General features: G+C 44.3%; 1 protein-coding gene across 1 annotated transcript in view; it reads right to left on the reverse strand.

The window, feature by feature from the left end:
- Positions 1 to 14,169, reverse strand: part of LARS1 (leucyl-tRNA synthetase 1) — a 23,457-nt gene extending 9,288 nt beyond the window's left edge. Inside the window, exons 1-19 of the mRNA XM_014312226.2 lie at positions 14,052 to 14,169; positions 12,527 to 12,614; positions 11,864 to 11,944; positions 11,293 to 11,433; positions 10,073 to 10,234; positions 9,290 to 9,402; positions 8,826 to 8,889; positions 8,230 to 8,297; positions 7,650 to 7,875; positions 6,485 to 6,572; positions 6,318 to 6,394; positions 5,614 to 5,667; positions 4,796 to 4,936; positions 4,001 to 4,078; positions 3,031 to 3,116; positions 2,875 to 2,940; positions 2,701 to 2,783; positions 1,850 to 1,988; positions 235 to 447 (exon numbers count right to left, since the gene is read on the reverse strand). Of these exons, the coding sequence (XP_014167701.1) occupies positions 235 to 447; positions 1,850 to 1,988; positions 2,701 to 2,783; positions 2,875 to 2,940; positions 3,031 to 3,116; positions 4,001 to 4,078; positions 4,796 to 4,936; positions 5,614 to 5,667; positions 6,318 to 6,394; positions 6,485 to 6,572; positions 7,650 to 7,875; positions 8,230 to 8,297; positions 8,826 to 8,889; positions 9,290 to 9,402; positions 10,073 to 10,234; positions 11,293 to 11,433; positions 11,864 to 11,944; positions 12,527 to 12,577 (1,931 nt within the window). The 5' untranslated portion in view covers positions 12,578 to 12,614; positions 14,052 to 14,169. The remainder of the gene's footprint in view (positions 1 to 234; positions 448 to 1,849; positions 1,989 to 2,700; positions 2,784 to 2,874; positions 2,941 to 3,030; positions 3,117 to 4,000; positions 4,079 to 4,795; positions 4,937 to 5,613; positions 5,668 to 6,317; positions 6,395 to 6,484; positions 6,573 to 7,649; positions 7,876 to 8,229; positions 8,298 to 8,825; positions 8,890 to 9,289; positions 9,403 to 10,072; positions 10,235 to 11,292; positions 11,434 to 11,863; positions 11,945 to 12,526; positions 12,615 to 14,051) is intronic.
- Positions 14,170 to 15,061: the final 892 nt, after the last annotated feature.

Below are 15,061 nucleotides of genomic sequence, written 5' to 3' on the forward strand. Positions count from 1 at the left end.
TGCAACTCAACACTGGGAAATCCATAGGAGGAGATAGTGCAGAAAAACCAGGGGAAATAATGGTAAAAAACCTTTCCATTTCAATCGCTTCTGTTATAGACAACTGTATTAAAGCTGGAATATGAAAGAATACATTTTCAACACAATTCTAAATGTTGTACAGCCCAAAGGCCATTAGCAAATGTAACAGAACTGCAAAGTTTCCAGCTTTACCTGCCTCACATCCCAACTCACCTTTGCTCTGACCACATGGCCACATGATTGTAGAGGTAGTACGACAGGTGATTTGGAACAAGATCTTTGCCAGAAACTCTGAGATCCACAGGATACCAAAATTCAAACTCCTCCTTCAGCTTATCCAACTTCTCCTTTGGAATGTCAGTTTTAGGGAACGGAGCTGTCTTGAAGAAGATGTAATCCCAAACCTCTTTGCTCATTTGATGTGCCCTGCACAGAATCAGTCCCACATTGCACAGTCAGTAAGAGCTCCTCACATTCTACAGCACTTTCTGTAAGGCAGCTTAAACCTGTGGCTCCATTCTCACAGCACAGTCCACCCGAGCAGCAAACACAGAGACAGTGCCCAGGGCCTTTACCTGGGTTCAGGTGATAGCTCTGTGCTACACAGAGAGGAAACGCATTCTGGACCCCAAATACTTCCACTACACATTAAAAAACACCTCAGATAGTGATCTGTACTACCAGTCCAGAAAAAAAATCCTACAAGCACAGGTTTGCTGGTTTGGTTCTGACAGTTCTTGTTCCATGCTTTAAATTCCTGTGCTGTGACTGGGCTTGTGTTTGGTGCCAAATTCATTGTAACTGAAGGTGACTGAAAGGATGGGTCATAAATCCCCTTTTCCTTCACACCACAGAGCAACTATCAGTAAAAAGCATTTTCCAAGGCTGCTAGATGTTATCTACTTGCATGGGAGAGCACTCTAATTGTACATGCTTAATTACATCAAATCTGTAATTCAGGGACCAGGATGCTCGCTTCAAAGCTTGTTTCCAGACACGACTAGCTCATGCAAAGCTTCTCTGTAATTAGAGGTTTGAGCCCAAATGACAGCCTTGCCCAGTCTCAGAGGTATTTCTTTAAGAATCAGAATCTTTACTTTGGAAATGGTTTTCAGATTAGTTATAACATCAAGTAAGAAAAGTTTCCATTCCAATATGTAAACTACTCCAGAAATTAGTCCATAACCCACACAGAATTAGAGCAGATGATTCAAGGCACAGTTTGAAGTGTTTTTTCAACTCCAAACTGAGCTGTACTATCTCATCTCTCTGACCCCTGTCCCCACACTTCAAAAGCTACTCCAACCAAGGGGTCACATGCCTCCTCCCCCTTGCTCTGAAGACTTCCACAGACAAGCTGTGGATAAAAGATGGTTCTGAGCTTCCAGGAGAGTGACAGTGACAAAAACCAAGAGCTAAATCCTACTCCCTCTGTACACCGGAGCCTCCAATTTATTGTGGTGCACAGCAGTGTCAGCAAGCAGACACCTAAGCAGCCAATCACCCAAAGACCTCCCAAGGCCCATTTCAAGGCAAGTCAAACAAGAAGAGAAAAAGGTGATTTACTCTCCACACAGTTCTTTCAGAGGTGCTTTCAGAAGCACTTTTCCACTCTCTCTTCCTCTCACTGCCGGTCACACTCCTTTCTTTCCTTACTGCCCCTCTGTAAACCTGCTCTAACTCAGCTCATGGCAGGTTAAGTTTAATAAAGACGCTTTTTATACACAAGAGCAAAGACTCAGCCTCCTTGGCAAGTCTTTCTGCAGAGCAATTCAGGAGATAAGCACACCTAATTAAACAGGAGAATTTAATGGTTCACTCTCCTTACCTGATGCCCAGAGGAGACTCTCCTTGGCCCCTGAGATTCCCCCCCTGCAGCAGGTGAGCCACAGTGTAATAGGCCATGTAGATGGTGGAGTCAGAGAGAGACTCAATCAGCCACTGCTCATCCCAGGGTAAGCGGGTCCCTGCAGGGGAAGGCTGTGTCAGGCACCCAGCACCACCCTGACCCCTCACACACACAGCAGCTGATGGTGATTGTCAGTGGAACACATAAACATACATATATACATCAGGGGAAGGCTGTGTCAGGCACCCAGCACCACCCTGACCCCTCACACACATAGCAGCTGATGGTGATGTCCAGTGGAACACATAAATTACAATACACATTCGTACTCATGCTAATGGGTTTAAAAATATTTGGTTTAAAAATTAAACTATGCATTTGAAAATTTTACTCAAGGGCAAACAGTTGCTGATTTTCAGCCTATTTCCTGACACAGCTCAGCTCAAGAACATCTGCTGTGGGTTACAGTGCACATCTAGCAGCTGGTCCATGTCAGGCTACACAAGATGAAGGCTAATCAGGATTCAAGGAGAAAACTCAAGAAATGGTATAAGCTCCCTCTTCTGAGGTCCCTTCCAAACCAATGGGCCAGGCAGAAAGCTACTAAGATGCTGCACAGACTACCTGTAGTAGTGCAAATATTACCAGCCCCATGCACTTCCAACAAAGCACACCTTCTCTGGGATGCTGGGCCAAGATACAAGTTGGACAACGTTGCTTCCCCACTTCTCTATACCACTGGGGATGTTATAAGGCACTTAAGACTTCCAAATGAAGCGAGGAGTACCATCCTTACAAAGGACCAACTGAGAAAGGAATGTTTTGCCTACCTAAGCCATACGTCCTGGAGCACGCATGCTCTTGTAGCCAACCTAAGGTAGCTTCAAAATTTCTCCTAGTCTCTTCACAGAACCTGTAAGAAAGAAGCTCTTACTGCCTTCAGCCCTCTCAGATGCCCAAGAGCAACAAAGCCACTCTCCTTTACAGGCACATTCATAACTCACGTCTCCAGATGTTGCAAGCACTCCGATGTCTGTTTCTTCCAGCTCGCTTCACCATAATCTAAATACCTACAGTCAGGAGAGGTTTATTGTAATAAAGCAATCGAGAAGTAGCGTACAATTGGAGCAACTTTGTAACTGTAGCTTTATTTCACTCACCACTGGTCACAAAGGGCCACGACACACTCATCAGCAGATCTCGATATAACTTGTTTCTCAGGTTCCATATAAATCATGGCTTCACCCTAAGAGTTGAAAGGGCAATGAAAGTTGAGATTTAAGGACTTACCAAAGTACTGAAAACCCTGACAAGTTACTAAAAAGCATCCCCTCCATTCTAATTTGGTTTATAGCATTTACCGCACAGCTCTCACCACTGCCCAAGCTCTCTGCCTCAGTATTCCCTCTGGTAAAATGAGGCAAGGCTTGACGCTGTCCTTCTCTAAGGTACCAGCTCACAGCACTTTGTACAGAATGCATGAGGAAAAGGAGGACACCAGCACCAAATATTCCCCACTGACTATGCCCCCTGACTGAAACAGCTCCTAGGAAACTCTGGAGGACACAAGGAGGGGGAAAGGCAAAGGAAAATGGGATGCTGAGCTTCAAATCTACTGCACACATCATGCATGCTGATGCATTATAATCTGGACATAACAGTGCCACAACAACAAGGGAATGATGACTAACTGTCTGAAGCCTCCTCTCGCTCCCAATCCTCATCAGGGAGTCTCATTAGAGGGATGCCACAGTCATTGTTTGTTTACTGCTGTTTTCTGAAACAGGAGCCCAGCAAGGGGGCATTTGCACATCACATATATCCTTCACTGGCTTGAAAGAGACTTGACAGCCCAGGTCCTACACTTCAGCATCCTCCCAGCTATACTAAAGAACAAATTGGACCATCAGAACACTCCTAGGGAGAGTGACAGAATAAGGCAGGGAACAAGAGAACTCTAATGAAGCTGCTCAGCCCACTTAGCACAAGAACACCAGGTCCCTCTCTCTGCAGCGACCCACAGCACCCTGAGGGCTGCAGAACCACACCAGGGGTTCCTCTGGTGACTCAGCCCTGTGAAAAGGACAAAGCAGACAGTTCAGAAGCAGCTGTGTGCACACTGCCACTTACCTTATCCAACATCAGCTTCTGAATGCATTTCTTGACATCCTGAACTTTTTGTCCTTTGAATTCATCCACCAACATCACCTGCAAAGATGGGTCACAGGAGATATTTTTTTGAAAATTTAGCAAGAAATAGGTGGCATAGGTGTTCAAATCAATATAAGGAAGTAGCAGGTGCTGCAATCTTTGACATGCAAAAAATAAGAGTACAGGTATTAGGTTTTTTTCATTATGTGCAGTCATCTTTACCCAAAACCAGTTTGTACACATGTCAGCATCCACATAGGTGACAGATTGCAGAGTCAGAAATAAAAACTATTGCTTGCTTACAAAAGAACAGCTGAGAAATATACATGGTAAGCTACTGAGGTAAAGACAGGAGGAAAAAAGAAAAACAAAACAAAACAAAAAAACCAAAACAACAACAACAAAAACAACCCAAAAACAAAACAAAAAACCTGCAAATAATAACACCTTCTCATTTCATATCAGTTTCCCTATCTATACTTGCAACAAAATGGATCAGCTCCCCAGAAGGTGATCACTTGTTCAGAAACCAGGTTATAACGCTCAGAGAACACAGCAATGTGTGAGCGGAAACTTTCTCCAATTCTACATCACTCCTTCAACTGCAGAACCTTACTGCAGGAAGAGGCTAAATGAAAAATCCTTTAGGACTGCCCCTCTTTCTTGAGATTTTTTTTTTAATTCTTTACCTGCCTTTTTTTTTCCTCCTAGTTGAACTCACCAAGAAACCACTTACCAAACCACTTATCACTTACAAAATCTTGTATTACTTACTCCCTCATAGAATCCTTTCAGGTACACTCTCTCCTTGGCCTCTGCAAGCTTCTCTCTGTCATTCTGGCTCTGGATTTTGAGCTCATCACAGACAAATGGAGCACAAAGGTTGCCATAGCCTGGGATTTCAATGATGGGCACCTGAGAATTAACAGAGGACTGTCAAACCCCTCCTGCACCACAGTACTCATTCCATACATTCACAGCATCCAACACAAGTTACACAGGGCTTACAACAGATTGCTGCAATTCCACTCATGGCCCAGAAGTTCTGGCAGCCCCCAGGGGGACTCCTGAGCTGCCCAGGTGTGTCCCATGACATGGCACCACACAGAGCTGTGCCAGGACTGCAGCTGGCCTGTGGAACCAAGGGTACTGCAGAATTAGGGGATGGCTTTATCTGTAACCTGCATTTTCAAATGAAAACTGCCTCTGCCTCGAGGCTGTGCTAACAGGAGGGACTTAGCTTTTTGCATTTAACAGATAACCTCCTAAACTGGCCATGAGGGCATTAAGTTTTCATCAGCCAACAGGTTATCAGGATAATGATACATTCCATTTCCCAAAACAGTTAACTCCTATAAAAATTGACACTTTCCTTTCTCTCTGAAATATAGCATAGAACAACAAATCTTGGTTGCAACCCTTAACAGACCAAACGTTGCAGCTACAAGAAGGTATGAAAACTTTACATTTTTCAGCTTTCAGCTGAGAAGGACTTTAAACAGAAACTCTGGAAGAGGTGGCACAGCTCCTGGTTTGTTTCTCATCAGTGAACATAACATCCTGTGTGCATGGACATGTCTGGGTGCACTCACCGGCTCAAAGGGCAGGACCATTTCATCTCTGATGCCATACTTCACCCTCAAAGCCTTGAAAGTTGGAAGAAAAAAAACAATAGATAGAAGTCTTCTAGATGTAAAGGTTTTTATCCATTCATAGTGGATTTTTTTTACATAATGCTTTATTACAAATCACACAAAGACACTTCCCTGCCTTATCACCATTTCTGACACCTGAGCTCAATCCCCGTCTCATTTCCAGGTGATTCCTTGCCAAATTGTCTACATTTTTTAAAATGGCAAAAATTGATATTGCTCTACCCTGAAATGAGTGGGCAAAAATTCAGTAGCCAGGGATAGCTGTTCAGACACTGAGGTACTCCTGCAGTTAGTAACAATCACATTCAGACTCATTTGAAATCCATAGAGAACCTTAATCTCATTTTTGGAAGTCATTTCCACAACAGGAATTCATTTCTGTTTCCCTGATGCTCTTCTCTACCTTAACATGCAGCACAAGTTACATGATTCTCGTCCAAAACTCAGACCTGAAGTCTGAATAAAACCCCATCTGTCCTAGCCCAGTTGGTTTAAACTTCATTTATTTTTAACTGCTTTCATACCAAGTTAGAGATGGCAAAATGTCAATTAAAGCAAGTTTCATTTTTCTCACTGGATATTCACTTTTGACCGTTTTCACTAGGGAAAGGAAACAGAAACAATTCAGCTAACAGACTGACCTGCTTCTTTTTCAAATCTCTCAGTGCTGCAAAGTCATCTGGAGAGTCAGAGGGAACACTTGTCACCACTCCAGTTCCTTGGCAAAGGAAAAGATAAACAGATGAAAGGATTAGTCCCCACACACTGAATGCCAGCGCCCATCCAACAGGCTCTGCTGCAGAATTACCTTTATCCTCCTTGATGGTGAGCATGGGCAGGGCATGTATGACCTTGTAGGTGCTGAGGGGTGCTGAAAGTGCAGCACCAAGAATCTCCTGAGCAGGACAAAGGAACAGCATTACAGTAAATCAGGGGCTTTCAGCCTAGTAGAGTAAGCTCTCCTGGCTGATATTCTTCCAACTTTCTGCACATTTTCCTGACACATTACAAATTAAATACATTTTACATACAGATGGACAAGGAGGAAGTATATTTGAAAAGGTGTAGTACTATTTGAGACAGGATATAGGTTATATATTGTTAGGAAAGTCAAATAACAAATACCAAGAAACTTAAAATACAAGTATGTAGAATTGGAAAAGCATAGGAAGCAGGACAGTTTGCTTCCAAGTATCTGAAGCACAACAGCACTGAGGCAGAAGTGGCTTAGGAAGTCAGTGTCAAAAGTGACATTAAACAAAGAAAGTATATTGTCAAGATATTCACACACTGACAGGAGGCAGTCAAGATGCAGCAGCTGTCTTTTACCTCACTAATTTGCTTGAATTCACATCACGTCTACTAACAAAGGAAAAAAGCATGTATTTTCTACTTCATTCTTCAAAGCAAGATCAAGAAGGTGGTGACAAGTTGTAGTGAATGGAGATCAAGGGATGCAAACAGCTGAATGTGCTTTGTATCAGGATGAATAAGCACTACTGATGACACTTGCACAAAGCACACAAGTTAAGGACAGCAAACCCCAAAACCACTGACATTCACTACTCAGCTAAGAAAGCTTCATTCACACAGATGTACTGGAAATGTCAGTACCAACAAAAGCCTTTTCCACATAACCTTTTCTAGCTATCACTTTTCCTCCTCCCTTTCCATTTAATCTTCCCAGCAAGCAGAAAATCTTTACTTAACACTATCCTTTCAGCACATCATGCTGAGGGAATAGGAATGCATCTGTCCCCAGCTAAGTGCACCAGACTATTCTCCCAGCAGCAGCTCTGGATTGGCTGCCACAGAAGCTGCCTGCTGCTTTCATTGTTTGTCACTGAAGATTTCAGTCACTCCAAAATTTCTGTAATCCCTCCTGTATTTTCTTTCCCAAAAGAATTGCACCATCACCTTTGTAAGCCCCAGAGGTGCAGCAGAGCCTGGCCTGCAGGCTGCAGGGTGCTCACCTCTCCCATCAGCTCCTTGACCACGGGCAGGACACCGCTGTCCCTGGTGAAGCCCTGGTAGGACATGTTGCGGGCGGCGCGCTGTGTGCAGATGAAGATGTCCCCGCTGCCCGTCTCAAAGCCGATGTACTTCATGTCTGGGCGCAGCCAGCAGTTGGTCTGCCCAAACATGGTCTCTGGCCTCAGCGTGGCAGCCACCAGGAAGATGTTTTTCCCTCTCAAGCCACTGGGGGGAAAAAGTACTGGATAAGTTACCAAAATAAAACCATCATGGCTCATACAGAACAGGCTTTTACACTAACATCAACTTCCAAGCAACATTTCCTAAGAGACAGAAGTGGGTCATTAGTTCATTGTGGGTTTTCCTTTTTTTTTTCTTTTTTTTTTTTTTTTTAATTCCATCTGGAGGTCCACACAGACACAGCAAATAGAGCAGGTCAAAATTCTGACCAAGTCTTTGAAATGATGGAAATAACCAGGTGAAATTAAATTCTGCATTAGGCAAAGCAGACTATTTAATTCAACGGTCAGTTCTGGCCAGGAGATAGAGTCCATCTGCCACTAAAAAGTCAAGACCCACCTCAATTTCGCAGGGTAAGGATCCAACACCTTCATTTTTATCAGCGTGTATTCTTGAGGCCCAACACCCTACAAGTGCCACAGACAATGCAACAATCAATAAGTGAAACTCACTTGAGCAGGAAAGAAAACAAATCCTATTCTGTAGGAGCCTAATCCTACACTATTTAAGGTACTGATGCTTTCCTCAAAGTAAATCCTATTTCCATTAATATGAAAGGCTGTTCACTAAAATGCAGACTGCAGAGAGGTTATACTGTGCTCCTACAGCCAAAAACTTACTAGTCCCAGACACTGTCTCAGCAACATCTAAGTTAACAACAGCTTGTTTATTTAGTTTCAACAGCTAACAATGCAATGGAGTAATGCTGCTGGCACAGACTGCCAAACAATCACAGAAACCAGCAACAATGTAAAATACATAATTCCAGACAAATCTGCTCAAGAGAGGAGTTCATTCAATTTTCACATGCACTGACAGCTGAGAGCCAGTGACTCTGCACATCCAAACTATATTCTGCTCTAAGACATAACTTACTTTCCATTTAGTATTTAAGATCATAAGCAATGCATGAAAATGTCAAGTTAAAATATTACCTCTCCTGTTTGCCTGTCATGATCCATGCAAGGCTGTCCATCTTTAGGAGAATAAATTGTATATCTAGAAAAAGATTTTCATTTAGCAGTGAGTAAAATAGTGTATAGAGCAAGAAAAAAAGTATAGCTCTCTGGGAAAAAAAGGCCTCTTAATGGCATTTTCAAATTTTGTTTGGATCTGTTTCCACCAGTGCTAATGCTCAGTTTTCACAAGAGCTTTCAGAATTGACTGGTTTTTGCTTGGACCTGGTACCCAAGGGAAAACTAGACCTGGAAGACAAATCTCACATGCTTTGCTGGCACAACAACTACACTTCACTGCATCAGGCAGAGCACCAGCAAAGAACAATTCTGGTTTCTGGTGAGTTAAAAGCACACTCTAGAGACATGTCACAGGGCTCTGTCTCTGATACAGCTGAGCTTATCCACTCTCCCAAAAAACTCAGAGCTGAGTGGCAGCTTACCGTTTGCCAAACTTAATCTTATTTCTTTCCTTTAGAGTAAGGAACTGCCATCGCACAAAGGAATCATAGTAGGGATTGACATTTGTTGTAATGAAGGAACGCCTCCAGTCCACCTGAAAACGGGCAAGAGGCTCTAGTAAGTAAGCACAATCAAGAAATCAAAGGAATCTCATAATAGCTTAACTATTACCTTAAAAATAAAAAGAGCCTTCTCTCCAAAAAGACAATGCAAGTACATATCCCATAAAGGGTGTAAGCTTAAATACACATCTGTGCCTGCTCTCTGAGCAGAGATGTCAAAGACTTGAGGTCCCTCCACTGACTGAGAAATTCAGAGGTTTTGCAGTAGTTTAAACCAACCATTCGAGCTGCATTTCAGCACTGCCTTGTTTCATCACCTTTATTTCTCTCCATTTACAAAAATCCATTGTCAGCAGGACAAGTACTTTTAGGAAGAAGACTGATGAGATGTCAAATAGAACTACTGCCAATACTGACTACTGACAAGTTATCTCACATGGGAGCCATAAGTCATAATGTCCTTATTGGACTCATTTCCAGCTGTGACCACTGTACAGGGTACAAGCTCTATATAAGAAAGCACTTAATTATCACCCAAGCCCATTAAATGTTAAATGACTAATTCCATAGATATCAGAAACATTCCTGGAATTATGCTGGTATTACTCAGAAAATCTCACGGAGAAGCAGCACATTCACCAACACAGTAACAATACAGGTGTGGCTGCCTGCATAACTGAGGCTGGGATCACCCAGACTCACCTTCAGTCCCATGCTCTTCAGATCCTGGACAGCAAGGGGAGGGAAATAATCCAGCCAGTGCTCAGCTTCAGAAAAACTGACCACTTCTTCATCAGACAGACCCAAAGACTTCATGATCCCCCACTGGTATTTGGAAGAACCAGTCTTGGCAGCAGCCTTGCTCTGAAAGAACAACTGGGATCAGGAAGAAGTCCACAGTCCTGTCACAAGAGCATTTACCACTGTTAAAGTTATTGTTTCTGATTCCAGATACACAAGTTAATACAAATAATTTCACATCCTCCCTCTAAGAGTGAGGGTAATTGATTAGAGTTTCCATTCTACATCCTGTATTCACAGAGTTTCCTTTCTACCATACCTTGTATTCACTGCTCATTCCCTAACTGTCCTCTTCCCAACTGCCCCATGCCAATATCCAAAACACCAGCAGAGGCTCTGCTACAACAACCTGGCAAGGAATTGCCTGTTGCTGAGGCCCTGCTCAAACCCATGGGTTTTTGCACCATGGAAAGGTGGATAGCCCTGCACCCCTGTACCAAAAGCCTTTGCTGCTGTCACTTTGCTTATGGTACTTTTCCCAGCTGCTGTCCCTTGAGAATCTCCTGTCTCTCCCCAGCAGTGACCCAGGCAAGGTCACACCTTCAGTCCTGTAGAGCAGCCAGAACCTCAAACCCAGCAGCTCCAGTGGGACAATCTCTTGAGCATAGATAAACAACATACAGTGCATCTCTGAGAGTCTTTTCCCAGACTTGATTCTTTGCCTTGCTTTGGAATACTCCCAAAATCCTACATCTCATTTAAAAACCTGGTAAGCGAAAATAGTTTGGATGATTTTACTGAGCCTATCTAGACAGAACTGGCTAGACACCAACTTAGAAAACAATAACTAGAAACCTGCTTAGGAATGTTCCATGAATGGATTAAAAAAAAAAAAAAAGAGAAAAAACCAAGAGTATTACTCTGGATTCTTTCTCAGAAAACTATTAGGCAGTGCATTAGCTTACCAACAAGAGTTCATGCATTAACATGCTATCTCTGGAACCACGCAGCTAATGCATTTTTTCAAGTCCACCCTAAAGGTAACTCAGCTACCTTGGAAAAAACAAAAAAATCTTTGTATCGAGGTTTCTGTGAACCCAAAAGAGGAAAAGCCTACAATGTGCATGCCAAAATTTTGACAGCAGAGCTCTCAGTCCAAGAAGGCTTGGTTTAAACTTTACCTTTTTGCCTTTTGCTTTGTCTTTGATGATAATTTCCTCCTCTTTTTTACCAGAATTTTCTTCCTCTTCCTCCTCCTCATCAGGAAATTCCGGTGGGCAACCATACAACTCCATTTCTCTTTTCAGCTTATCTGCACAAGCCTGAACAGAGTTATTGGGAGTGTGTCAGCCAGGGCACCAGCTGTACTCGCAGCCAAGGAGTGGGTTTTACTGATAACATTTTGCATTCCACGCTTTAAACTTTTTTTGGACCTTGCATTAAGATCTAGGAGATCCTGCCACTTCCAGAACACCTTCCAGGGCAGGAAGAGGTTTACTGTAAGGATTTTCTTGCAAAGGAAAACATACAACAGGTAAAATTCAATTTTCCAGCACGGTGTCTTTTAAAGTGATGTTATAGCTCAAGCACAACACAGGTTTATTACAAATTTAGGTTCCAAATCACACTGTCTTGGTGAGCTTTTAAATAAACTAAGGTGATGTTGGGGATAGACAGTAAGCAAGGCCCCGAGCAGCCTTAGGGATAAAAAACCCATCAGAAACAACCCCCCAGCAACTGCCAAATTCTCACCTTGATGGGCATCCCCGTGCAGTGCAGCCCAAAGGGAAACAGGCAGCTCCTCCCCTTCAGCCTCTGGTACCCGACCGCAAACTGCAGGCAGGGAAAAGGGAAGAGCTGAGACAGGAACGGCCAGGCTGGGCCAGCTCCTGCTCAAACACAGCTGTGACTCCTTCTGCAACACAGCCAGGGCAGGTGACAGAGCTGGGGGCAGCCCTGGCACAGAGGGGAAGCCGAGTTTGTGTCCAGGCCTGCTCAGGCACAGGCGTGCCAGGCTTCCAGGCTGCACCAGAGACCCATGGGTGCACAGGGGGCTGCTGTGGAATCCCACCCCAGCACCCAAAACCTGCTCCCACACAGCTCACAGAGCACAGCAACCACTAACAAATGGGACAGGTCTCTGGTGAAGTTTGAGCCGTTTAGCAGCATCTCCTAAAAATCTCATTTCAAAGAACAAACAGGGGAAACACCTGCAGCCCCATCTCATCAAATTAAAAATTACATTAATGGAATTTCCCTTCAGCTAGCAATATTCCTACTGAAAATGTGGGTAAAAAGGAAAGTTTAATAAGTCATTACTAAAGCTACGGCATCCTATTAGCTCAAAACTGAACTACAAAATCAGCATTTGTTCTAGAATAGTATTTAAAGGTAGCAGCAGAGGAGAATTTTTACCTCACATTTAGATAAGGAAAACGTGTGTCCCAGATGCAGGCGGCCATTCATGTAAGGGTAAGGAAAGGTAACAAAGTACTTCCCTTTGCTGAGAAGAAAGTCAAAGGATTAAAACACATAATGAGCTTTGTAAATGACCATCAGACAATACACAGCAAAACAGGCAACTGGGATGTTCAGCTATTATCAACCCACAGTGATGTTAAAATATTTTCCTCGCCAGTAACATGAGTATTTGATTTTAAAGAGCTGATACATTAACAGGCTTTCTCATCTTAAAAAATAAACACAAAAGAAAAAACCCACAGAGGACTGGCATCACACAGAAACATTGAAATAGATACAGCATGCTCCCAAAGGTAACAAAGTCTAATCCTGCTTCTGCAAATTAATTACTGCAAAGGCTTAAAGTAATTTATTTAATCTCCCACTGTGTGAGTTCAGATTTTAAGGGCACACTGCTTGCAATCACTCCTTTCATAGGGATATATTGTTGCAGAGTGTTTCAAAGATGTATTACATTGTTGGAACCTGAGCTCTCAAAGCACCTAAGAAAATATTTACATTTAGGACACTGAATTTCTACCTCCACCTTTGTACTTCACGCCTTGTCTCTCTCCCCTTCACACACTCCCTCGATCCATTACCATGAAGGAATAAAGGCCAAGTCATTTGTTTGCCTGCAAAATCTACAAGTTAAGAACCTGACACCTGTTACACCACTTCAGTTATAATCTTGGTTTAGTCTGACTTTCCCACACACCAAGAATTAACCTCATAGTGCCAAGGTCAGTGCTTTTCCAGCCAGAGACCTTCCACAGGATTAATGCAGCTCCCCCAGACAGCCCTCCACACCTGTGAGGAGCATGGATCCCACCAATTCCAAAGGAACTGCGCTTGCAAGCCTGCTCCACATTCCCAAAGGATAAGCAAGTTTCTCAGGGCTTACTCTGGGGCAGAAACAAAAGCAAGAGCCCCATGGTCTTCCCCAGAGCGCAGAGCACTCTCTGCACCTGTGCAAGGCTCTTCCTCCCTGCAGCTCTCTCCATCCCTGCTGGGGCTGCAGCCAGTGGTGACCAGGGGGGCTCCCTGCCCTCCTCCAGCTCCACACAAGGACAAGAGCCTGCTCCACAGCAGGACCTGGGGTTCTGTGCAGCACTGCTGTGCCCTGTGAGGCAGAGCAGGACACACCTTCCCTCAGACTGAAACCTCCCCAGGGGAGGGCTCAGGCACCCACTGCAGAGCCTCCTCCACGTCAAAGGGCACAAGTCACCAAAGAGAACTGGTTTTCAGCCCACAGAGGGTACTGACACTGCCAGGGAATGAAAAAGCTTCTCTCATCCTGCTGGAACTCAGCCACACATGTACCCAGCTTTATGTCATCAGCTGCAGAAATGCCAACAAAGTATGAGCAAGTCCTTCCAGCTGAGCCATGAATACTGCTCATTACAAAGGGGCCACTTTCCCCCCAGCAGATCTTGAATGAAAAGGCATTTCAAGCAGTGAAAAACCGAGTACACCATACCTCCTCTGGTCCTTTCTGTCTGCAGCATTGACCTCAAACACTCGATCACGCTCCCACTTCTGCTGGACCTCTCTTTCAATCTTCTTCAGGAAATCCACTTTCGCTGTTCCTTTACGCTCCTGTTCAGCAGAGAAAGGAAGAGAAGTCTGGCTGAACAGGGTAAGAAAGAACTGTAACCCATCACAGACCACCCTGATCTCCCTGGGCAGGGGCAAGCACTGCCCCAGGTCCCTGCAGCAGGGGTGGTTCTGCCAGCCCGAGATCCAGCCCTCTGAGACTGGAGCCAAGATCTGCAAGGAAAGCACCAACAACCATTTCCCACAGCAAAGCACTCTACAGTAGCCAGGACACACACACACACTGGCCATCTTGCCAATAAAGAACAAACTTAGAGATGTCTGAACTGGGGAGGTAGAAAAGGCTATAAATCATACGTGAAAACTCCTATAGAATTCTGGTTTTATTCTAGACTCTCCATAAACCCATGTGATGCATCCCCCTCTTGATGTACATAAAGTGGGCACAGCATTCCCTATGCCAGGAAGAGGGCAGGTAACAGCTCTAAGTGTAATTCACGGAGCCGGTCAGGTAAAGCATTCCAAGCGATTTTAACTAAATGAGTGCTCAGTAGCCCTTCCTCTCATTCTTTTTTCACATAACATATGGCAAGTATTAAAGGATCTTATTCTTTCACCATACAACATACAGGAATTGTTAAAGGACACAGGCATTACGGACACACGCATTCTGCACTCATAAAGGTTGAGGATGTATTTTTTGCTCATCAAAACCAAGACACGCCTAAGACCTTTACACCAAGGGGCCGCAGCCGCCGGCCAAAGGCCCCGTGCACGCCGCTATAGGACCCTCGTCCCGGAGAGCGCGGCACCGAAGAGTGACCCTGAGGAGAGGGTGAGGAGGGTGAGGAGGGTGAGGAGCCCCCGGAGCGCGCCGAGCCCCCGCAGAGCCCCAAAGCCGGAGCCCCGGCCCGGCTCCCGAACTCACCGCCA

The sequence above is a fragment of the Geospiza fortis genome, unplaced genomic scaffold (assembly GCF_000277835.1).
Source record: "Geospiza fortis unplaced genomic scaffold, GeoFor_1.0 scaffold55, whole genome shotgun sequence".
Taxonomy (NCBI): domain Eukaryota; kingdom Metazoa; phylum Chordata; class Aves; order Passeriformes; family Thraupidae; genus Geospiza; species Geospiza fortis.